The 24,121-nt window shown below is 60.5% G+C and overlaps 1 protein-coding gene across 1 annotated transcript; it reads left to right on the top strand.

Annotated features, from left to right (window-relative positions):
- The first annotated feature begins 13,487 nt into the window (after positions 1-13,487).
- Positions 13,488-23,744, top strand: SOX10 (SRY-box transcription factor 10). Its single transcript, XM_044226826.1, is given in 5 exon segments — positions 13,488-13,538; positions 13,540-13,803; positions 14,266-14,783; positions 19,360-19,628; positions 21,804-23,744. Coding segments are annotated over 5 exon segments (1,806 nt in total). The 3' UTR covers positions 22,508-23,744.
- The last annotated feature ends 377 nt before the right edge of the window (positions 23,745-24,121 follow it).

Below are 24,121 nucleotides of genomic sequence, written 5' to 3' on the forward strand. Positions count from 1 at the left end.
ATGTTGGAGAATGTCGCTTTCAGGCACCTGCCGCCTCTCAAGCCAGGCAGGGAACCCCTGGGTTGTCCCATGTCTCAGCTGTGTTGAGTCTGCTCCCCTGGGTGGGGTAGCCATGCCTTGGGGGCACCAGCCACCCTCCCCCACCACATGGCACAGAGATAGGCCTGGGCCCCCGGCCTCCCTCTCCCAGAGCCTCTCCAGAGGATTGGCACGTTCACAAGGGGCCCCAAATGGACCCTCTTCAAACGCCCTAAATGCAGAGCATTTTTCGGTTCGCAGAAGCCTCCACCGACTTTCCTTCAGTCCATCCTGTCCCCATCTCGCCTACAGGTAAGCAGTCCTCCAGGTCCACTTGGCTCCTCGAGGCAGAGTTCGGGCTGGGACCCCGGAGTCCCTTGGTACCTCAGAAAGTCCCCTCTCCTTCCTAAAACTCACCTCCCCATCTGGGCTCTGAGGGGCCTCAGCTGGACAACCTCTGAGATCCCCTCGGGCTTCAACATGCCCAGAGTCCACAATGGGGAGGAAGGCTGGCCTTGGGACACAGGAGGGCACTAAGGCCCCGAGATTTCCAGAACCCCGACGGTGGTCCCCGGAACTGCTGTGTCAGGGAGAAACGTGCCACCTGCCACCAGGACCGGCAGGAGGAGTCAGACCGTGTGGAAACACTGTTGGCACCAAAGGGGATGGGGGGCCGGGGAGCTCACCCCCACCAAAACCAGGCATGGGATTCCTGAAAGCCACCGGAGCGGGCACAGGCTGCTGGGCACGGATTCAGACGGCCAAGTGGTACGTACTGTACGGTCCGCCTCTCAGCCGGGGGCTGGCGGGAGCGCCCAGACCTTCGGTAACAATGAGCAACACAATCAAAATAACAGCACCCTCCGGGGTTCGGGGTTCGGTTCCTGTCAGACCTTCCCTGCCCCCCCCCCGCATTCCCCCACCAAGCAGCTCCTCTCATTTTACAGAGAGAATCCCCCGCTCCCCGGCTCTCACATGGCTGTAGGTCACACGGGGGGGGGGGGGGGAGTAGGGCACCCTGCTCTGTCGGCCTTGAAGCCCTCATCCTTCCACCCACCCCGTCATCCCCGTTCTGTCTGTCCCCCACGGTGGAGGCGCCTTACGGTAGCTCAGTGGCCGGGGCGGGGGGGCTGGCTGGGCCAGAGTCAGGGCACAGGGCTGAGAGGCAAACGAGCCAGGGGCAGGTGGGCGCCTGCCAGGGGCCTCAGCCAGCACGTCTGCAGAACCAGGAATTTGACCAAGAGCTTCGCCAAGGCCCTTCCTCAGCCTGTGACATCCAGGATGTCCCCAGAGGCCCGCAGACCTCCCCAGCAGGGCCTGTGGCTGAGGTTGACCCCCATGGGGGCCGTGCCCCAGTGGGGGTCCGAGTGCTCCAGTGCCTCCCACGTGCCGGGAGCTGAAGGGGTCTGTGGTCCCCTGGCAGGAATGTGTCGGAGCTGGACCTGGAGCCAAGCCACAGACCCGGGGACAGAGGGTCCGACGCAGGAGCCCGAGCCGGCGCTCTCTGCTGCCAGCCTCAGGGCCGTTCTCCAGGGGACCCGCAAGGACCCCTCGGCAAAGATGGAGACAGGCTCCGGGCACCCAGAAGAGCAGGCCCGTGGGCCCGCCCGGACAGGCCCATAGCCTGGGCTGGGCTCCAGGCCTCTGGGGAGACAATCACATGGGACTGGAGGGTGTCGCCATCCTGGGAAAAGAGGGAAGACGGAAGGAGGAGACCCTTGGTGACGGAATGACAGGAGGGGGTCCCCATCCCAAGTGGGAACGGGGGTCCATCTGTGATGAAAAGCATACCTCCAATCTTAGGGCTGTGGGCCCACCTGCCAGGGCGGGCTCCCATTACCAGCCAGACCCTGATGCCCTTCCTTTGACATCTCTGCCTCGGGCCTCTCCCCGCGCCACCCCCACCAGCAACTCTCTCTCTCTCTCCTGCATTCCTCTGGGAGCTGATCAGGGCTTGAATGACACCCCAGATGACTCCTTGCTATTAATTCCCACACACAGAATGGGCCCCTTGTTCTCCTCTCCCGGAGGAATCGCCGTGGCCAAAGCCATCCCAAGAGTTCCTGACTTAACCCTTCTCCCGGCTGCTCGTCTGCATGTCCCCAGACCCAGGGCCACAGGGCCAGCAGGAGGTGGGATGCAGAGAGGGAGTCTGGGAAAAACAGGGACTCCTCCAACCCAGAGCTTCTGGAACAAAGTCCCCAGGATAGGACAGCAGGACCACCCAAACTTCCCAGGGATCCTGAGCCTGGCTCCTTGCCTAAGCCTCTCTCAGCCAGGCCCTGGTGGCCAGAAGGCCTCACCACTACGTGCGGGAGGCCCAGGGCCTACAGCCTCGCCAGGGCCAGTCTGATGCCTCAGACCCCCAGGGAGGTCCTTCAGGGGACACCTGGCAGGCTGGGGCTCTCAGCCGTACCCGGTCCTGAGGGGGTTAATAGGACCGGAGGCAGCAGCCACCTGTCCAGGTAGGTCACGGACGAGAGACAAGAGGTGCGTAGCCTTTGGAGTCTGGAGACAGAGGAGGAACTGGTCTGTTGAGTCAAAGGACACCATCTCTTCTTTGCCTGTCCCCACCCCTCCAACTTAGACAATGGGAGTGAGAAGAGCTTCAGAGGCCATCTAGGCCGGGCCCTCCGTGCTCAGATGGGGAAAATGAGAGGGGGACAGTGTGGCCTCTGTCTCTCCGGGCAAGTTGGTGGCACAGCCCGGGGACCCAGCTTCTAAACCAAGACACTTTCTCCTCCATCCCTTCCTTTTCCACTTTCCACCCTCGCCCTGCCACCGACCCAACTCTGTAAGCCTGCTGTGTGACCTTGAGCCCATCACCGTGGCTCCCTAGGTGGCGGAGAGCTCGTCCTTGAAGGGGACATGAATCCCTGCCCCACAGTCCACATCAGCCACCTTCGCCTCTTGCACCAGGACAAGCTTCCGTCTGCAGCTCAGTGAGGACCATTCCAGAAAGACTTGAACCCACCCTCCCACCTTGCCTTTTGCCATCACAGATAGTGCTGTGGGAGCTCAGGGAGAAGGCCCCAGAGGCCATGGCAGTTAAGCCGGGAAGAGGCAGAGGGAGGTGGGGTGCGGGGCACAGGCCTGAGGCAGCAGCAGTGCACCAGCGCGTGGAGGTGGCCGGGGCAGGACAGCCTAGGGAGCAGCAAGCTGAAATGTGGACCGGAGCCAGGCTGGGAGGACCTGGAAGGTCAGGACAGGCGGCACTGGGCGCTCAGCCCCGAGAGCTGCTTGGCAATCATGTGCACACATCTTGGCTGCTCTACCTTGTCACCTCTGCTGTCTCTCTCACCTTCCTGGGGCCCTCCACCCCCTGGCAGCCTCCCCAGATTTCCAGGTAGACGGGGCCAGGGGAGGTGAAGGATGGCCAGGGGAGCAGCGCGGGGAGGGGGAGGGCGAAGACAGAAATTTGAGGAGAGAGACCGAGAGAGGTGGAGGCCTTACAAGCAGAGCCCGGGCTGGAGACAGCGGGAGAACAAGGACAGAGACGGCCAGCCAGAGACAGAGCGGGCCAGAAGAGGACGGACGCGGGGAGATGGAAGCAACCAGCTGTGGGGTCAAAATTACAAAGCCTCCCAGAGAGAGGAGGCTGCAGACAGAAAGAGGGGGAAGAGGAAGCAATGGGCAGAGAGTAGGAAATCAGGCGGAGAGTAGGCCAAGAGGCAGAGCCAGGCGTGGAAAAGAAGACCGAAGGCAAAGATCTGGAGGAAGATGAGGCGGCCGGAGGAGGGAGGAAAAAGGGGGCCTCCCAGGCAGGTCCCCGCAGCCCCCTCCCGGCACCCCACGCCACAGGGCGCACGCACACGGCGCTCCAGCAGCGTAGAGGAGGAGGACCCGGAGCTCCCACAGCTCAGCGCACAGCAATGAGGAGGGCACCGTGGAAGCCCGGAGGGATGGTCTGCCCCAGAGGTGGGCATTGGAGGCTGGGAAGGGGAACCGAGAGGCCACCCAGTCCAGTAGTTTCCGCATTAGCCGCACCATAGACACAGAGGAGCTTTTAAAAAGAGATTCCCACCCAGGGGCACGTGGGTGGCTCAGTCAGTTCAGGGTCTGCCTTCAGCTCAGGTCATGATCCCAGGGTCCTAGGATCGAGCCCCACATTGGGCTCCCTGCTAAGCAGGAGCCTGCTTCTCCCTCTGCCTCTTTCCCTGCTTATGCTCTCTATGTCAAATATATGAATAAAATCTTAAAAAAAAAAAAAAAGAAAGAAAGAAAGAAAGAAAAAGAAAAAGAAAAAAAGTTTAAAAGAAGAGAGAGATTCCCACCTAAATCTATGACTGGGATGGGACCTGGGAACCAGCACCGACAACAAGCTCTCCAGCGAGCTTGTAGCCACGTGTGGCTCTGGGGTGAACCAGACTAACCAATGAGGGGGCCACTGACAACCACACAAGGGTTCCCTGCAAAGTCTTACAGTGAGGCCTCCCAGGTCCCAGCCCCGGGTGGCACACAGGAAGGGCCTAAGTGGGCAGTGCCGCCTCCCTCTCCCTCCATCTCTCCAGCCTCGAGGCCAGGGCCCAGCTCTTCGGGGGCTGCCAGGTCAGTCACCATCCTGAGGCCCAGAAATCAAATGGGGGAAAGAAAGGCATTGGGCCAGAAGAGGATTTCTGTCCCCCACTTCCCCACCCCCGTCCCCCGAGTGCCAAGGCCTGGGGCTGTGAGCTCTAGCCAGAGATGGGGGCGGAGGGTGGGGCAGGAGGGAGGAGGGGGAGACCTGGGTGCTTCCTGTGCCCCCCCTCTTTCCCTTGGCCTCCTTGGACTCAGGGCTGGGTCCCCTGGGGCGGTGTTTCTGAAGCTGACAGATCTGCCCCGTCCTTCCTGCCTGCTGGGGGAAGGGGTGGGGCTGGCTGGGGAGCTGGCTCAGATCCCCCTTCCCTAGGTCCTCAGGGCCTTGGCGTCTCACTAAACTCAGCCTGTCGCTCCAGGGGCCCCGGCTGCATTAGAAGGAAGAATATGGGACTAGGGGTCGAGGCACCTGCCTCTGTCACGTGACAGACCTCGGACCCGTCTCCTCCCTCTGGCCCTCAGACTCAGCCTCCCTCCTTGCTCCCTTCACCTCTCCAGGCCTCCCGCCCCTTCCTCCACTGGTCACCCCCCTTCATTCATTCATTCACTCATTCGTTCACTGGGCACCTCCGGCATGCCAGGCATTCCGCGGATCCCCAAGGATTCACGGAGTTGACATCCTTGTGGGAAGACGGACAAGGAGTAACTCATCTCACAACAAACATAAAGTCGTGAATCGACGTGAGCGCTGTAAAGGAGAAGGCCAGAGTGCGGTCCCAGGGCATAACAGATGCTAGAGAATCAGGCGGTGTCTGCAGACCCAACCTCAAGGCTGAGCCCACAGGAGAGGCCGGAGAGGTGACCGCGGAAAGCGCATTCAGTGGAAGGCCGGCATTCATGGAGCTTGGCAGCCACTGTGGCTGGAGTTTCGGGATGAGAGTGGGGCCAGGACGTGAGGGCCAGGCTGAAGATTTGGGATTTTGATCCCGAGAGCCGTAAGAAGGAACTATGTTGTATCAAGTCTGTTTCTGATGTGAAGTGTTATTTCCATAATGGGCACGTGTGTCTGCTACATCCGTGCGTTTGCTCACCCAGTGAGCAAGCAGCTGACTGTGGCATGAACTCGTGGGTCTTGCCCCAGAGGGACTGATATAAATGATGTGATCGGGCCTGGGGAGCGGAGAAGCAGCCCAAGATTCTTAGTGGGTTCTCTCTCTGGTCATCGAGGTTGGACAAGTACTCGTTGAGCACCTGCTGTGTACTCCCATGTCCGGCCCTGAGCAGCCGAGTCGGGGAGACAAAACCAGGTGTGGGCCTTTTCCCACAGAACCCTGAAACCCCTGCTAGTAAATCTGAAGGAGCCCCCTCTCCCCGGAGATCAGAGGCCAACTCTCTCATCGTACAGATGAATGGTTGAGCAAACCCAGAGAGGGCTGCCGACTGCCCCAAGGTCACACAGCAAGAGTCTGGACTTTGGCAGCATTTGGGAACAGCTCCTCCCACTGTACCTGCCAAAGCTGAGATTTCCGCTTAGGGTTCTATCCCCAAACGGGAGACATTCAAACTCTCTGACTTCTCTATCTGCCACCTGGTGGGGGTTGGAGGGGTGAGACATGTGAAATCCTTGTGTCTGGCAGCCTCATGGGTACATTTCACTTCTCCTTGGACCGGAGCACCCGGACGCATGAGCAACACCCCCCCAGGGTTGTGCCTGAGTCCCTTGGTCTTATAGCGGTAAGTGCGCCTCCTCCCCCTACAAAGGGAAGAGATTTTCCTGGGTGTATTATAGCCAAGATATTATCATATCCAATACGTGGGCCGTCCTGCCTGGAAAATGCTGGACACAGACGAGAGAAGCGAATGGCCGTGTCTACCTTTTGTTTCCGGCAATCTGCTGGGCACGTACTGTTTCTGCTTTTTCATTTTTGTGACATTCCCAGGAGCCAAGTGTTGCTATCATCATCTTACCGATGAAGTAATTCGTTACGAAGATAAGTAAGCGGCCCAACCCCACAGATTAGTGGGGGCAGGACAGGATTTGAACCCTGGTCTCTCGGGCTCTGGATCTCAGGCTCATCACTCGGCTCCCTTGTCCTTATAAAGTGACACCATCACAGAACACGGTAACCTTCTTGTGGAGCAGCCCCTTCGAGCTCATACAAACCCTGAAATCCCACCAGATCATCCCGTGTTCACTTTAAGGGGACAGAGGGGAAACTCTGCAAGAGCAGAGATGCACTCACAACGCCAAGCCTGAGTGGGTGATCGTGACTGCCTTCACGCCCAGCCCGGTCCCCTTCAGCATCCACAGCCCTGGTCCCTGGTCATGCCCCGGAGGACGGGGGTGAAATGACAGGGTGTCTGGTGTGGGCAGATCCGGGGTTTTTCCAGCCACCCCTACACCAGGCCACCTGGACAAGCCCCTCGCTCCAAGCTGCCCAGGTAATGGAGGCTCAGAGGCCCTTGTTAGCCACACGCAGCACACCCAGCTGTGACAGTAGCAGCCCCAACCCGGTCAAAACCAGGGTCCCCTCTGAGAAAAGCCACCCTCGGCCCTGCTCTGCCCTTCTTTCTCTCCTCCGCCTTCCCCACACCGCTCTCGCCAGCCTCACACCTGTCAGCGCCACTGCCCTAATAAGTGCGTGGGAATGTATGAATGAACGACCCAACTCCCCACTCATCGACAAGCTCCTCAAAGACAAGCCGACTGTTCGTCCCTCTTCATGACCCCACGGACAGCAGAGCCTTGCCTAGGAGTGGGTCCTCGGGAAACCTGGGGCAAAAAGTCAGGGCACAGAGGTCAAGTTCTGAGACTAAACAGTCACGTGACCTCAGCCAGTGAGTCGCCCCCCTTCCTGCTCTTGTTCCATGGGACGACGGTCCTGCCCGTGTTCCGCCAGCTCCTGGCTACGAGGGGCGGACAGAGAACGTCCACTGACAGCAATCGCACGTGGACGGGGAAAGAAGCAAGGATGACTATCAAACCCAAGGTCAGCTGACAGCCACCCTCCGGAGGCTGATCCCTAGAAGCCGAGATCAACAGCAGCCATTGACCTAGTCCCGTAATGTGCCAGGGACGATCCTGAGCGCTTACATACTACATCCGGATTCATCCTCCCCACAACCTAGAAGGAAAGGGAGACTCAGACCTCACGTCCTTTGCTGAGGACACACAGCTAGTAAGTGGGGGCGCCAAAATTCAACCACGGAGCAGCACAGCTTGCTGCCTGCAAGGTCATCTCCTCGGGACTCCTTCGTTCATCGGCACCGCTGGGCACCTTCCAAGCGCCGGGCATATGTCGGAAGGTCGGAAAGACCCACCTTGCAGGGACCAGGTCCTGCTGGAAAGGCGAGGGACACAGGAGCCGGACGAGGCTCCAGGCCCAGCCACCAGGCAAGGTGTCCCGAGCAAGGCTGGGCCACAGAGTGGGGCCGGGGAGAGTGCTCACGGCCGAGGAGGAGCTGGGGATAAGTATTTAAACAAAGGTCCATTTCTTAACTGCAGAACTTAGAGCTTTAGACAGGCCCTGCGTCTCTTGAAAGAGAGAGTGGAAAGCAGGGTTTCCGTAAATTATTTGCCCACAAAACTGCCTTTTCAAGAGACACCGCTCCATGTCTGGCAACACCACGGCTTGGAAACATTAGCTCAGGCGTTGGGCCCTCGTTTTGAAATAATTCATGGGCTATCCGACCTGGAAACACCCTCAGAGATAACCTAGTCTGCCCCTCATTTTAGGGGATGGGGAAACTGAGGCCACGGGAGGGTAGAGGTAGCCGGGACAACAAAGGGCCTCAACAACCCAGCCCTCGGGGTCCCTATGGCCCACATAGCCCAAGGCACTGGGTATCCGTGTAGGCCTCTCCCCTCAAACTCTGAGCTCCTGTGTCCCATACAGAGTACATTCCCGAAAGTTCAGCTCAGCGTGAGAGATTCGGGGCAGACACCCGGAAGGGGTTTCTAGCAGCAGGGTCTGGAGAACAAGAACAAGCAGTCCCCTCCTAGGAGGGCTTCTGAGAAGAGGGCAGAGGCCAGCTGCCCCGAGGCTGCCCTAGGCACTGGCCCAGCCTCCTTGTGGTCAGAGAGGGTGGGGCGGGCCAGGAAAGGAAGACTCCAGTCCCTGGAGCTGTCTTCCTGGCTTGGGGTGGGACCCTCGGCTTGGACCAGAAACAAGGACGGGGGAGAGCCCTTGTTGGGACAAGCCCTGGAACGCGGCGGTCCACCATCCTCCACAAGCGCTCAGGCCCTCCACCTCCAGGAAGCCAGCCGGTCCTGCCTGCTCCAGCCTCGCCAATCTGTTCCGCTCTGGAACCCTGACAGCAGCTCAATTCGGGAAAGACTCCCTAAGGTCATGCTGTGCCCTGGGGAGGGCCAACACCAAGAAGGAAGGCATGGCCCTACCCTCTCGGGGGCTCCAAGTAGGAGGTAGAGACTGGCCCAGACACCACGCTGTGTGAGGAAGGGAGGTGCAAGTAACAACTCCACCAGAAAGTAATCGGGAGAGAATTGCAGCGGAGTTCACGTCCAGGAGTGCGTCCCTGGAAGAGAGGGCCTCAGAGCTGAGCAGTGATGGGGAGCACGAGGGAAGTGCAAAGGCCCATAGGGTGGGTGGAGGAGGGGACTGGCCCATGGCGGCCCCTGGGGTCTAGTGGCACGGGGCAGAGTGGTCAGAGGTCCGGCTCCAGAGGTAAACTGCAGGCGCAGATGCATTCCCACCTATCACTGAGCTCGGGCCTGTCGCTGAACCTCTTGTGCCTCAGTTTCCTTCCTAGAAGGAGAATAACAACAGCACCCACTCGCTGGGTTGCCGAGAGGACAGAAGCACTCAGAGCCCACAGGAGGCTCTGGCAGTGCGGGCCTCTGCTATTGAGGGGGCCCAGGGAGAGGAGGCCCAGCGCCTAGGGGCTTATCACGCACCAGCCCGGTCTGATGCTGGGATTCAGGGGGCAGACGGTAAAACTCCTGAAGGCGAGTCCACACTGGCTACTCAGTAAACGCTTGTGCACTTGAACTGATGTGAGCATTTCCACCTCCCAGCACGTAAATTACTACTACGAACCAAACGCTGAGCTAGGCACTTGTGTGTGCATGTGAGTCTGTGCAGTTTCTGCATTCTCCCATCCACTCCCACGTGCAGTGATGTATATTATCAGCATTTTACACATGCAAAAATCAAGTCCCAAGAAACTAAGAGCACAAATTGCCCAAGGCCCCGTGGATGCTGATGGCAGGACTTCCTGACCAAGTCCAGTGCTCCTTCCACTGCCCTCCAAACGACGAACCACACAGCCTGTCCAGAGGTGGCGGGGGCCTAGGAAATGTTTGAGGGAGTGCTCACACTCCCCATACGCTCACCCAGACTAAGCTTCTGTAGCGGTCACTACCCTACCCTTGACCCCTGACCTGTGCCCCTGAGCCCTCCCTCACCCCACTGTGCAGCCGCTCCCCTGCCACAGCCCCCCACTCCCCAGACACCCCAGTGTGACTGCAATTCCAACCTCCAGCTCTGGGTTCCAGAGCCCTGGCCCCCTGCCCTCTCCCCCAGAGATGCGGGGCTCTGCATGGGCTCGTCACAGCCTGCGGACTCCAGGCCCCCAGTGATGGAAAGCAGGGCCCAGAGAGCTAAAAAGTAAGCACATCTGGACCCCCAGCCCTGATGCAGAGTTAGCCAGTCTGTGGTGGGATCCAGGCTTCGGTATTGTTTAAAAACTTCGGACGTGATTCTGAAGTTCAACAAGAATTACAACCAATCCTTCAGACACCTGCCTCGGAGCTGGTGAGAAATGCAGAATCACAGTTCGCATCCCGGACCCGAAGAATGCCAGCCAGTGTTCTGCACACCTTTATGTTGAAAAGTACTGCCCTCGGCCAAGCCCCCCTTCTGCACAAACCAGCAGGTAGGGAGGAAAGCCAATCCCGTCCCCCTGCCCCCGGGGCGCTGGACAGGTGGACAGGTGAGTGTCTGAAGCACTGAGAGGGGCCATAGGCCCCAGGGAATGAGGGAGTGACAGCCTAGACCAGGCGCCTCGAGGTGCTAAAGTGCTTTCCCAGTGTCCCCTCATCTGGTCTTCAGGCAGGAAGAGTCTCGTGCCCAGCTGGGGAAACTGAGGCTGGAGCAGAGGCCCAACTTGACCAGCACCACCTCTCACCCTGGCGCAGCCCCTGCTCCACTGAAAAGCAGACCCCCCCCCATCTCAGCTCAGTGCGTCCTAGGAGGCAGGCAGGGAGGCGCTGGGGGTCCCTGCCCAGGTGACAGATAAGGGACTGAGACCCAGGGCAGGGAACCAAGGGCGGAGCCTTCCATGGAATGGGCCCAGTGCCCTAGGAAGAGGACTCAGGGAGCTAAGGGGTTACGGGTCACTGCTGACGGAAGCAGTTCTGCCAGGCGGGGTCCTCAGTGGACTTTACCTCTGACTGCCAGGGGCCATCATTCCCTGTCAGGGCCATCTGAGCAGTAAGGCTGGGACTGGCAGCAACAGAACCCAGGTGGGGTGGGGGGAGGTCCCAGGAAAAGTCTGCAGCTCCTGAAAGGCCTCTCCACCCAGGGAGGGAAGCCTGACTCTCCACCATTACGCTCACGCTCCCATGGCAGACCCCTCTCTGCTGGGGAGAGAGGGCAGGTCACGGGGTCCGTGGCCACCACATCTCAGTGAGGAGGGGCAGGCTGGATGGGGGTGTGGCTGTTCTGCTAAGGGTAGAGCCCAGGGTATCTTCCTCCGGCACCCCTGCCCCCCCCAACTCACTGCACTCCAGGGATGCCTGGGGCCTTTGCCCTCTCTGCTGGAGGAAGCTGGGGCCCCCAGGGCCTGGGAATGGGATGGAGGGGATTACAGTGGCGGGGGGGCGGGGGGGGTGTCATAGCAGGGGTCCCCCCTGCCCCCGCCCCTGTGCCCACACCTCTGGGCATCAGGCAGCCCCTCCCCACACCCCTGAAGGCCCACCTGTCTCATCCAGCAATCTCCCAGCAGAAAGCCCAAGCACAGCAATGAGGAAACAGGAGAGAGGGGGAGATAGAGAGACAGCCAGAGGGAGGGGAAGAGAGAGGTCCCCTCTGTCCAGCATGGCTTCTCTGTGGACCCAGAGCGCCCACCGCCGCACCCACCCCATCCTGGCACAGCTGGGCCCAGGAGGGTGAGGGAGAAGGAGGGGAGCCGGAGAGGGGCGCTGTGGGACCCCACGCCCAGGCTTCTTACCCTGGGCCCTCTCCCTCTAGGGCCACCCCTCCCACCCCAGGGGGGTCTCAGACACCACGGGCAGCAGGGAAGTCCTTCCCTCCAAGAGGAGGAACCAAGGGATGGGAGGACAAGTGGGGACCCACCGGGATCGAGAGATGCCGGGCAGGCGGGCCGCGGGCGGACAGCAGCGGGTGTCGGAGACCGCTGCGGGCAGCTGGACACAACCGGCTGGATGCGCGTCCCTCCGTCCCTCTGTCCATCCAGGGCGGCTCCTCTCTGGGCGGTTCTGAGGCCGGGCGGGCGCTGTTAAAAAGCTTTTTATGTGTGTGTGTGTTAATCACATGATTGCCGTTCACCTGTATTTCGAACAAAGACAGCTCACTGTTTCAAGGCCCCGAACAAGAGTCTGGGCACAGGGAAGAGAAGGGAGGCGGGGGGAGGAGGGTTGGCAGCGCCGGGGGTGGCGTCGAGGAAAACTGGGGGGAGATTGTCCAAGGCCGGCAAGCGAGAGAAAGAGAAAACCCTTATCAAACTCCTAATTCACTGGGCTCCGAGGCCCCAGACACACTGGCCCGATTGTCTGACTGGTTGTGTGTGCGAGCATGTGTGTGTGTGTGTGTTCCGATGTCCGCTCCCCCCACCCCCAACATGCCTTTGCCTCGTGTGACTACCTCATTGTGTCCCATTACCCACCCCCCTCCACCCCCTTGGCCTTTCCCAAGCATGAGGCCTTGCCTAGACCCCCTTAGCAGCCCCACTCCAGACGAGACTCCCTTGCGCTGGGCCTAAGGCCTTGCCCAGCCGCTGAGGTCAGGAGTGTACGTGGTCGCCAGCGCGGGCCCAGGCTCCACGTGCCCCTCCACACCCACCCGAACCTCTGCCTCGACACCCGGCCCCTGGGAAAGGGGAGAGGGAAAGGAGCCTTGGGTGATGGGTGGGAAAGAAAAAGGAGAGAGGCGACCCCACTGGGGAGGTGGCCGAGGACAGAAGTGGGCAGAGAGGTGAGAGAGGGAGGCGGGCAGGGAGGGAGACACCCTGAAAGGGAGGGGGAGTGCGGGACTTCCCGACAACCCTGAATGAGAATCTCCCCACCGCAGACCAAGAGAGCATGAACCCAGCATGGAGGGAGTTGGGGTCCCAGAAGCCTTTCAGACCTAGCTGAAGAGGACCCCCCCAGCCCAGCCCCACGGCCAGCCCCCTAGGAACTTCAGTCCTGCCTCCCTCTACCTTGAGCCAGGCCAGCCCTTCCAAGCGCTGAGTGTCTGGTGAGAAGGGCCCAGGGCTGGAGCTAGGGCCTCTGGCCTGGCAGGAGGTATCCAGCCACCCCTGCCTCTCCAGGTACGGACCCGCGTGTGCTTTCTCTCCCATATGAGCTGAGGCAGAGGGTAGCCTGGGTCAGGCTGGGAGGCAGGTGAGGCAGGCTGAGAAGCAGCGTCCCTCGGATCACAGTAGGCCCTCCCTAAGTGTCTTAAACCAGCAGCGCAGGCCGGGCGCCCTCAGATGACCACAGAACCTTCCCCTGTGTTCTCTTCATCCAGCCCCAGTCCTTTGCCACCTGCCCATCCCACCACCTGAGGCAGAGGCTGGGGGTCCCAGTTGGGCCCAATTTTCCTGCAGGTGACTTGTTCCAACCCTGCCCACCTGCATCCTTTGGCTTTCCCGGCCTAACCACGCCCACTCCTACACCTCCCTGACTATGCCCAAGCCCCAAGACGGGCCTGGGACAGCCGCGCCTGGAGCTGGGGTGGGGGGGCCTGGCGGAGGAGCCCTGAGTGTTGGGGATGAAGGACAGCGCTGGAGGCTCCACCTTCTGCCCTTCCCTCCCTCCCCTCCCCCTCCCCCTCTCCCCCTCCTTCCTTCCCAGCCCTCCGCAGCAGCTCAGTGCTCAGTCAGTCTCAGGCTGTCCGGCCGGGGTGGTTGGTGGTGAGGTTTCAGGCTCCGTCGGGACGAGGCCGTGGCCTGAGGCTCAGGGCCCCCCAGCCCCTCCCTCCCAGCCCACCAGCGTCACCCCCCAGCCCCGAGCTGGACCGCACACCTTGGGACACGGTTTTCCACTTCCTAAGGACGAGCCCCAGACTGGAGGAGAGGTCCGAGGAGGTGAGTGAGTGCGCAGTCTGCTCCTCTGCTCCTGCCTTCCTGGGCCCGGGCCTGGGACCCCGCGGTGGGGCGTGGGTGGAGAGAGAATGACACCCGCATCTGCCCCCCGCCCCCGCCAGCTCCTCTAGACTCCATGGGGGGGCAGGCAGAAGGGAAGACGCAAAGGTGAGAGAAAAGGTGGGAAATTCCAGGAGCCAGGATTAGAGGAGAATAAAGAGTCCGTTTTTCTTCCTTTCCATCAACAAACCTCCACCCAAAAAGAGGTTTAAAAAAACCCAAACCCACCCACACCAAGAGACGGTTGGGACCAGGTGGTGGGAAGACGCGGAGGCGGGCGCTCGGAGGCCGAGCCCGGGTCTGGCATGTGCGCGGGCCCCACCTCGGGGCTGTGTCCGCCTCGCGCTCCGGCTGCCGTCGGGGCTGCGCTCACCGCCGCTCCGTCGCGTCCTCCTTCCCATCCAGGTGGGCGTTGGACTCTTCGCGAGGACCCCGGCGGCGGGCCCCGGGGAGGCGGCCGAGGCGGCGGCGGCCGGGGGCGACATGGCGGAGGAGCAGGACCTATCCGAGGTGGAGCTGAGCCCCGTGGGCTCCGAGGAGCCCCGCTGCCTGTCCCCGGGGAGCGCGCCCTCGCTGGGGCCCGACGGCGGTGGCGGCGGTGGCGGCGGCGGATCGGGCCTGCGAGCCAGCCCGGGGCCCGGCGAGCTGGGCAAGGTCAAGAAGGAGCAGCAGGACGGCGAGGCGGACGATGACAAGTTCCCCGTGTGCATCCGCGAGGCGGTCAGCCAGGTGCTGAGCGGCTACGACTGGACGCTGGTGCCCATGCCCGTGCGCGTCAACGGCGCCAGCAAGAGCAAGCCGCACGTCAAGCGGCCCATGAACGCCTTCATGGTGTGGGCGCAGGCGGCGCGCAGGAAGCTGGCCGACCAGTACCCGCACCTGCACAACGCCGAGCTCAGCAAGACGCTGGGCAAGCTCTGGAGGTGAGCGCCCCCGACTCGCCTCTGGGGAGCTCCCGCGGGCCCCCCTAGCTGCGGGTGGATTCAGGCCAGACGCGCGCTGCCCGGGCCCTTCTCGCGGGGGGCAGCCACCGCTCTGATGGGACTGGAAGACCAGGTGTGGGGCTCGGGCCCGCCCTTCCCCCACAAGTACCCCCTTGAGGTTGCGCCGCCTTAGAACTCCAGTGGCCTAGGCAAGGCTCCCCACCCGGGGCAGCGGGCAGGAGGGCGCCCCCTCGTGGTTGGAATTCCGTCGGTGGCAGGCGAAGGGCCTGAGCTTCTTCCTGGGGGGGTAAAGGAGAGGGAGGGGGGAGGATCCTGAGGGGCCCACACCAAAGACCTTTACTAACGTCTTCCGCCGGACCGGCGCACTCGAGGGTGCCACTGCCACCGGCCCCACTAGTCAGGGGGATGCCCGAGAAATGCTTGGGACAGAACGGAAGGCCTGGCTGGCGAAGCAGGGAAACTAAGGCAGCCAGATGGAGAATTGGGGGACAGTTCAAGGAAAATAAGGAACTCAGACAGGAGCCTTTGAAAGAGTGAGGGATGGAGAACGGCCAAGGGCAAATCTGTCACTGCAGGATCCTGTCTTGTCCCAACTACCTTCATCGTGCCCTCCTTATCCTCCCCTCCTTCCGGGTTGGGGGAGAGGGGGGCTCTTGTCTTTATCCTCTAGGGTAAGGGACGCACAGAAAGAAGTATCCCCTCCCACCCTGTGCCAATGCTGCCAGGCCTGCCCCTCTCTCCCTCCCTCCCGACGTCCGGCGCCATCTTCTTTTCCAGGGCCCCACCCAGCGTTGAGTAACCTCCTACCCCTCCAGCCCCAGAGCTGGAGCCGAATGCCCTGGCCAGGAGGAAACCTTGGCCCCTCTTCCTACCCAGGGTGCCTCAGAGTCCTTCATTCCCTGGGGCCAGCCCAAACCTCTGGGGGGAAACATGCCCCCCAACGAGGAAGCCGGCCACCCCTCCCCTCAGGTCTGGGGCTCGGCCTGGCCCCTTGAGATATGTTGAGCAGGGCAACCACCTCCCACCTCAGGCCCAAGAGACAGTCCCAGAAAGGAAAAGTGACCTCAAAGTCCACGTCCCAGCTGGTGGCAGAGCAGGGTCAAATCCATGTCTACTGGTCGTCCTCCACACTGTCCTAGGTGACAGTGGCGGGTCACCCCTTGGCTCTAAAGCGTGGTCAGGAGGTGGGGGGACAGAGAAGGGGAGAGCGGAAGTACAGCACACCTGAGTTCCAGAAAGTCCGCACTCCTCAAAGGAGCCGGCTTCCCTCCTGCTGCTGCCCTCCCCTGGTGGGCCCCAGTGTAATGGAGATGGGGCCTAGAAGGCCAAAGGTTTAGGGTGGTACAAGAAGCTTAGAAGGCCCCCCCCAAGAGACTAAGAGGGATTCGCAACCAGCCCCACGGCCCCATGTGTTTGCTGATGGCCTAGTGCCCCCTCACATCCCTATCTCGGCCGTCAGCGCTCTGCTCATCCCAGGCAGGCAGGCCTTGGGCTTAGTGACCAGCCTGCTGTATCGACTCAGAGGCTCCAGCTCTGCCCAAGAGCAGGGTCAAAACTAGCTCGTCCGCCCAAGGTCCATCTGCACTGGGTAGGGCACAGCCCAGGCCAATACTCTTGGTGTCGTGGGACAGAGAAGAGCAAATGAGAGACAGACAACCAGGAGGGAGACAGGCAGGAGGAGCAGGTCCTGGATCAGGAACAGACCAGAGCACCAGCTCAATGACAGCATCAACACAAGGATGAACCCCCACTTGTCCCTCAAGCCACTGCGAGGGATTTAAGACTAGACCCTCCACTGTCCCTGTTCTTGTTCCTCCAGCCCAGAACCCTGGGCTTGGGCTCCCTCCAGAGGACTAGCATAGGGCCATCAGGAAAGCGGGCACTGCTTGCTCAGGACCCAAGCCCAGGGTAGGAGGGTGGCAGGACAAGGACAAGGATCAAAGGCTATCCCCACAGGTGGGCAAACTATCTGGATCCTGGGTGGGGGCCCCTACTGAAATCATAATTCCCAGGCCACCAGGGAGGGGGGATGGGCTAAACAAGCAGAACTAGAAAACAGGGCCCTAAACCCAAAAAGAGGAAGACACGAGGACAGACTGCTTAGGGTGCTACAAGTAGGTTGGGGTCGGACACCCAGCGTCCAGGTCCCGGCTCCTAAGTGGCTGTGTGAGCTCTTATAGTCACATGCTGACGGTTGTTGTACATTGGCTGACTTGCTGCAAAGAGTAATTAGACCCCAGAGACTGTAAAGGGGGTCACAGGCTGGAGCCAATCTTGACCCCCAAGTCCACGGCCCCTTCCCTGACAGAAAGAGCAGAGGGAGCAGCAGCCCGTGCCCCACCTTAGGAGCCACCCCGCCCAGGTCGGGATTTCCAGTTTGTAGGGGGAACTAGCCTACCCTCTCCTGGCCCCTATTCCAGACCCTGGAGATCTAGAGGACAGAGGCCAGGTGGAGTGCAAATGAGGATCGGGTTTGCAGTTAGAGCTGTGGGTACGGGGCGGGGTGTCTGGGGGACGATGTAAGGCTGGTGCAGGGGTCAAGATGAACAGAGCTGAGGTTGGAGTAAGGCTGGGGTCGGAGCTTGGAGGCTCGTTAGCCAGCTGGGCTGGGGTGGAGGCTGGAGGCGGGGGGACCAGAGGTCAGGATCCTGTCAAGATTAGGGTACTGCTGGGACCTAGCAGGGAGGTGACAGTGTATCGTGTTGGATTCTTCCCTGTCTTGTGCCCCCACTCCATGCCCCCTACTGTGTTCTTGCTGATTCACACCCAGTTGCCAGCTGGATAGAGGGCACAAGCAAGGATCTGGGTAGGAGAGGAAGCTCAGTGTCCCCAGCCATTGCAGAGCGTCTGAGCTGGGGCCCTTGGAAGTGGCTGAGTCCTCTAGTGCCTCTCTCTCCCCGCCTTCAACACACACACATACACAAATCTGCCGCCCAGCCTCCCTGAGGCCTGGCTAGGGGGACAGCCTGCATGGCTGGGGGAGAAAGGGGGCAGCCCACTCCCTCGTCCCAGAGGAGGTGCTGATCTGGGGTTTTCATGCCATCCCTCAGCTGGAGGGATCCTTGGAGAAAGCTACACTAGGGCTGGGTTCTGGCAGCCTGGTGGGGGGAGGGGGCGGCCGGGCAGGCTAAGCTGCACAGGAATGCTGCCTCCGGCTAGGAGGTGCCTGGTATGACCACCCCCTCCCATCCTGGACAGGAGGGCTAGGCCTTCTGCTGGCTGGGGGAAGAGGGCAGCGGAGACAGGCCCTTTGGGCAGCAGAGTCACACCCCCAGAGTCCCTCATGTCTAGGACTCTCTGAGTCTGTTCTTTCCCCTCAGCCCACTCCACGAGGCACTCTATTCTGCCCTCCTTGCCCTGAGGGCAGCCAAGCCTTAAACATCACCCCCTCCACTGTCCTCCAGCCCTGGCCTGAGGCTGGACTTGAGTGGGCCCCAGGCACTGCCTTCAGGGCTGGTCTCAGGCTGGGGAGAGGGCCTATCTGCCTCTGTCTCAGGGTCTGGAAAGAAAGTCTAGCTTCCTCTACCCTCTGTCACTCCCTGGACAAGGAGATGTGATCTCCCCTGGGATGCTGTGACCCCACAGAGCAAAGGGGACTTTCATCCTGTCCGCACCACACTGGGACTCACAAAAGGAACATTCCAGAGTTGAGAGGGCCCACCCCAGGTCCTCCTGGCCCAGCCACCCCCCCAGCAGTATGAGAACAGCACCTGTTTCTCAAGGTGCCTGCCCTCCACCCCCAGGCCTCGTGCAAAGGGCTTCACACCCGGGACCTCAGCCAATCTGACACCCAGTGAAGTAGGCATTATCCTCTAGGGACAAGCAAAGAAGCCCATAGGAGCAATTTGCCCGTGGTCCCACAGCTAGCCAGTAGCAGAGACTGAGTTCTTCCCCCCACTATGCTTTGCATACCTCCAGCCCCAGGGAGCTTATCCCCTAAGAAGGCAGCCAGCTCTACCTCCAGACAGATCTGATGATGGAAAAGCTTTTTCTTTCCTTGAAATGAAGTTCCGTGTCCCTCAAAAGCCCTATTCCTGGGGCACCTGGGAGGCTCAGTCGGTTGAGCATCTGACCGTTGGTTTTGTCTCAGGTTGTGAGCTTCTCCTGGCTCCTGGAGTCAAGCCCTGCCTTGGGCTCCTCAAACAGAATCTGCTTGCCCCTCCCCATTCCCCTCCAGCCCCCTTCCCCACTACCTCCCCGCCCCCCACCGTTGTTTGTGTGCTCACACTCATGCTCTCTCTCCCTCTAGGATAAATGAATAAACCTTAAAAAAAAAAAAAAAAAAAGCTCTATCCATACGTCTAACTCCATCCTCAGGGTTGCCAGGAGCCCCTGAGAGTTTAGGGACGATCACAGCCTTCTGAGCCTGTGGATCCTCCGGCCTCACTTCCTAGTTTGCGACTCAAAGAGCAAACCCCCCCAACTCTCCCTGCCCTGGACCCCGCCCACCCTCTGCACTTGTCACCCCCCGCCCCCCCACCCCCAGGCCTCATTTGTCTGAGGGCAGAGACTCACACTGGCCGCTGGGCTATCTCCCCCAACTGTACCGCCCCAGGCTGCTGAACGAGAGTGACAAGCGCCCCTTCATCGAGGAGGCTGAGCGGCTCCGAATGCAGCACAAGAAGGATCACCCGGACTACAAGTACCAACCCCGCAGGCGGAAGAACGGAAAGGCGGCCCAGGGGGAGTCAGAGTGTCCCGGCGGGGAGGCCGAGCAGGGCGGCGCTGCTGCCATCCAGGCCCACTATAAGAGTGCCCACCTGGACCACCGGCACCCGGGAGAGGGCTCCCCCATGTCAGACGGGAACCCCGAGCACCCCTCAGGTGAGCGCTGGGCTGATGGCGAGCTGCGGGTGGGGAGAGCCTGGGCGCTGGGGAGGCTCACCGGGCTGCACAGTTGCCCCAGCTGGGGTGCAGGGTCCCGGAGGGAGCTCGGTGGGAACTCGGGCCCCCGAGGAAGTAGCTGGGCAAGATGGCTCTGGTGGATGGAAGCGGGCACAGCTACTGAGTGAAGAGGCCAGTTAAGGAGGCTGTGGAGGCCATGGAGGCCGAGGGGTGAGTTACAACAGGGAAAGCAGAGACAGGGTGATTTTGAGAGATGGGAGATCAGATGGAGGAGAGATCATTGCCTCCTTCCCGCCTCCCAGTCTGATGGGGGAGCCACGGCATGGGATCTTGAGCAAGTGCCATGGAGAGGCCAGACATAGGACATCTCATTGCATTTTTATTAGTGAAAATACCAACTAACATTAATTGAGCACCTACTGTGTACAGGCACCCGAATTACCTTATGTGTATTATCATTCAATTACTCTGAGCTGTGATAAGGCAGCCACACTGCGTGGGCTCCGACTTCAGCTGTGTGGCAAATGACGCCCATGTCACGGATGAGTAAACGAACACAGCTGAGTCTGACCCAGGCAGCTGGATTTCAGGGCCCCTGCTGACACTAGTGCTGCCTTGCTTCTGTTCGTACAACGTGTAGAAGGCCGTACGTGGGGTCAGGCATATGGGAAGTCTCTGCCGGCACAGCTCTGCCCTCAGGAGACACACCCGAGTCCTCCTTTGTGCCAGACCCAGGAGCAGACACCAGAGGCACCAACAAGAGAAGCTCCCTGGTCTACGAGGTCCACAGTGTAGAGGGAGGAGCAGGGATGAAAACAAATGAACGAATCCAAAACAAGTGTGCATGAAGCCTGCACCTTCCAGAAGGAGGCCATGTCTGAGCTGCTTAGTATCATCTTTGTTTTCTTTTTTTAAAGATTTTTTTAAATTTATTTATTGGACAGACAGAGATCACAAATAGGCAGAGAGAGAGGGAAGCAGGCTCCCCGCTGAGCAGACAGCCCAATGTGGGGCTCAATCCCAGGACCCTGGGACCATGACCTGAGCCGAAGGCAGAGGCTTCAACCCACTGAGCCACCCAGGTGCCCCAGTATCATCTCTGTTTTACTGATAAGGAAGCAGGTTAGAGAAGATGGGCATTTTTCCAGGATCACACAGTAAGTGATAGAGCCAGGATTCAAACCCAGGTGGGCCTCTCAAACTCCAGAGCACTTGGCCAGTGCCGGACCTGGCATTGCCTCTGGCCTGATGCGGAGACATGGGCCGACCCCCAAGGAGCCCCCAGTCTCATAGACCATGGGCACATTCTCTCTCCAAAGGGATCCCCAGTCCGGCCGTCTCTCCTACACAACTTACATACCTTACCTTCAAAGATTCAGGGACACACACACACACACACACACACACAGAGCAGAAGACCACATACCAAACAGTCACCTCGGAATACAACTGTGGGCCTGGGCCTCTGCTCAGCCTTCAAGGCCCAGCTCAGCTTCCTTTCCCCAGAGAGGCCTTCCCCAAGTACCCACGGCAGGGCAGGTGGCTTCTTCCTCTGGTCTCCTGAGCCCTCTGCACATCCCGTCACTTCTGAGCTGCCCTCCAGTTCAGTGTGAGTCTCTGGATCCTCCCCCAAGCCTGGGAGCTGGTAAAGTAGGATCCCTTTTCTTTCCTCTTGTGTGCCCTGCACCTGGCACCATATCCCCTAAGCATTTGCTGAATGAATGTGTGAATGAGAAAACCAAGGAACAGGGGGTGGAACGAGTCAGCTAAGTGCCCATGGAGGGGACAGCTAAGGGGCAGTGGGGGCAGAGAAGGAAGCTGACTTCAGCTGATATGAGGAACAACTTCCCTAACAGGAAAGGTCTTTCAGGATGCAGCAAATCTCTCCAGGAGGTGGGTGACAGGGAGAGTCCTGCTGTGGGTGGGGGAGGCAGATGCACCCCTCCAAATGGGGGACTTCAAAAACAGCTGGAGACCAGCCCTAGACCGTTAGAGAATTATGCACCAACTTGGGCTGCCCAAACGCGTAAAGCATACAAGGTCACGTCATGATCCATCCTCAGGCCCCCGAGGCATCTTTTCTGACAGTGAACCATCAGAATCCAGAAGCCTCTGACTTGCTTCCCACTTTCTTTCTGTCTCCCTTCCACCCAGGCCAGAGCCATGGCCCACCCACCCCTCCGACCACCCCAAAGACAGAGCTGCAGTCGGGCAAGGCAGACCCCAAGCGGGATGGGCGCTCCATGGGGGAGGGCGGGAAGCCTCACATCGACTTCGGCAACGTGGACATCGGTGAGATCAGCCACGAGGTAATGTCCAACATGGAGACCTTTGATGTGGCTGAGTTGGACCAGTACCTGCCACCCAACGGGCACCCGGGCCACGTGGGCAGCTACTCAGCAGCCGGCTACGGGCTGGGCAGCGCCCTGGCTGTGGCCAGTGGACACTCCGCCTGGATCTCCAAGCCACCAGGCGTGGCTCTGCCTACAGTCTCGCCACCCGGCGTGGACGCCAAAGCCCAGGTGAAGACGGAGACCGCAGGGCCCCAGGGCCCGCCGCACTACACCGACCAGCCGTCCACCTCGCAGATCGCCTACACCTCCCTCAGCCTGCCCCACTACGGCTCCGCCTTCCCCTCCATCTCCCGCCCCCAGTTTGACTACTCTGACCATCAGCCCTCAGGACCCTATTACGGCCATTCAGGCCAGGCCTCTGGCCTCTATTCGGCCTTCTCCTACATGGGGCCCTCGCAGCGGCCCCTCTACACGGCCATCTCTGACCCCAGCCCCTCAGGGCCCCAGTCCCACAGCCCCACACACTGGGAGCAGCCAGTATATACGACGCTGTCCCGGCCTTAAAGGGGGGGCCCTGTCATCGCCACCTTGCCCGGCCCCTCTGGGTGGCATGCCCCTTCCCCCAGCCCTCGTGCCCTGTTCCTCACCCATCTCAGGCCTGGTGGTGGCTGGAGAGGAGGCTGCAGAGGCTGACAGCTGAGGGAAGGCTTTCTGTCTGGCTCACTGCCTTTGATGACCCCACCCCATCCTATCCCAGCTCCAGCCCAGGCAAAGCCCTGGGCTTCTAGGCTGGGCAGAAGAGAAGGAGGTGACTGTCGCCCCTAGACTGAACGATGAGGGGCTGCACCTTCCCCCCCAAGAATGACCCTCATCCCAGGACCTGAGAAAGACCCATTCACCCTCCTCTGGGAGTTGGGGAGGCATCCAGGGTCGGATGGGAATCAGAGGCCCTGCCACGCCTGGGCCCGTGTTGGCTTTCTCGTGGAGAGTGAGGGGTCTGACATAACCCGTGCCACTTGGGCCACGTGCCTAAGATCAAAGCCAGCCAGAGACCTGCGTCAGTGCCTACAGTGGGCTACATCTGCCCCCCGAGGGCTGAAGACAGCTTTGAACAGCCTGGGCGGGGCAGGGGTGCTCAGAGGGAGGACTCCTCATCCCTGCAGGGCCCCCTCCCCTTCTGAACACAGGGAGGAATTGGCACAGAGGCCTCCGGACCCATTTCCGTGCCAGCCACCTCATTCTTTGTCTCGCAGAGACAGGGCGTCCTGGTCCTACTCCATGACAGCCCCCCAGACCTTGAGGCACCTCCCGGATGAGGAGTGAGAAGGCAGGGGCTCTAGGAAAGGATTCAGAGACAATTCACAGAGCCTTCCTCCCAGGCTCCCTGCCAACTCCCTCTCCCCTCACCAGGCTCTGCGGTCCCTGCTCTGTCAGCCCCAGCCCCTCGGGCTTCCCAGAGGGTCACAGCTGCTCAGACCTCTGCCCTTAGCTCCAGGAGGAGACACAGGACAGGGCCCGGGACCCAGGTTGCTGGCAGCAGGCTGAAGACACTAGACTCCTGACATGTACGTTCTGCCCTGGCCTTTTGCCCTTTGCCTCCCAGTGGTATCTGAATAAAGTATGTAGCTCTGTCTGCCCCTATCTTCCTGTTCTGCAGCCCCGCAGTCCACATGTAACTCATTACTGCCCCCTCTTATTTATCTCAGTAGACCCCTCTCCCCTCTCCCCTCCTCCTAGGTATTCCAGCCCCTATTAACTCTGCATTAAGCATTCCACATAATAAAATTAAAGGTTCCGGTTACCTGCTTGGTGGGCCTGACCTGGCCTGTCTCTTGGTCTCTTATCCCTGCACCTGTGCCTCCTCGGATGCTTTCTGGAAGTAGCTAGGGGCAGAATACAAAGGACAGATAATACAGAGGTCTCCTCTCTCCCATGAGACGGTGGGGGACGTGCCGTGTGTTGGGACAAGTGGCATCACGGTAGGGTCCGTTGATGCCCGGGCTGGAGGCCCCTGCTGGGAGTTCTCCCCCAGCCCTGCTGCGCTCATCCTGTCGTGGGGCCACCTGCGCTTCCAGCTGGAGCTCAGCAGGAGCAGCCCCTTTTACTTGCCCAGCAGAGGGGTGGGGGCCTGGAAGCATTCAAGGGACAGGTATTTGAAAGAGGGGGGTCCAGCCTGAT

The sequence above is a fragment of the Neovison vison genome, chromosome 12 (genome assembly GCF_020171115.1).
Source record: "Neovison vison isolate M4711 chromosome 12, ASM_NN_V1, whole genome shotgun sequence".
NCBI classification, from domain to species: Eukaryota; Metazoa; Chordata; class Mammalia; order Carnivora; family Mustelidae; genus Neogale; species Neogale vison.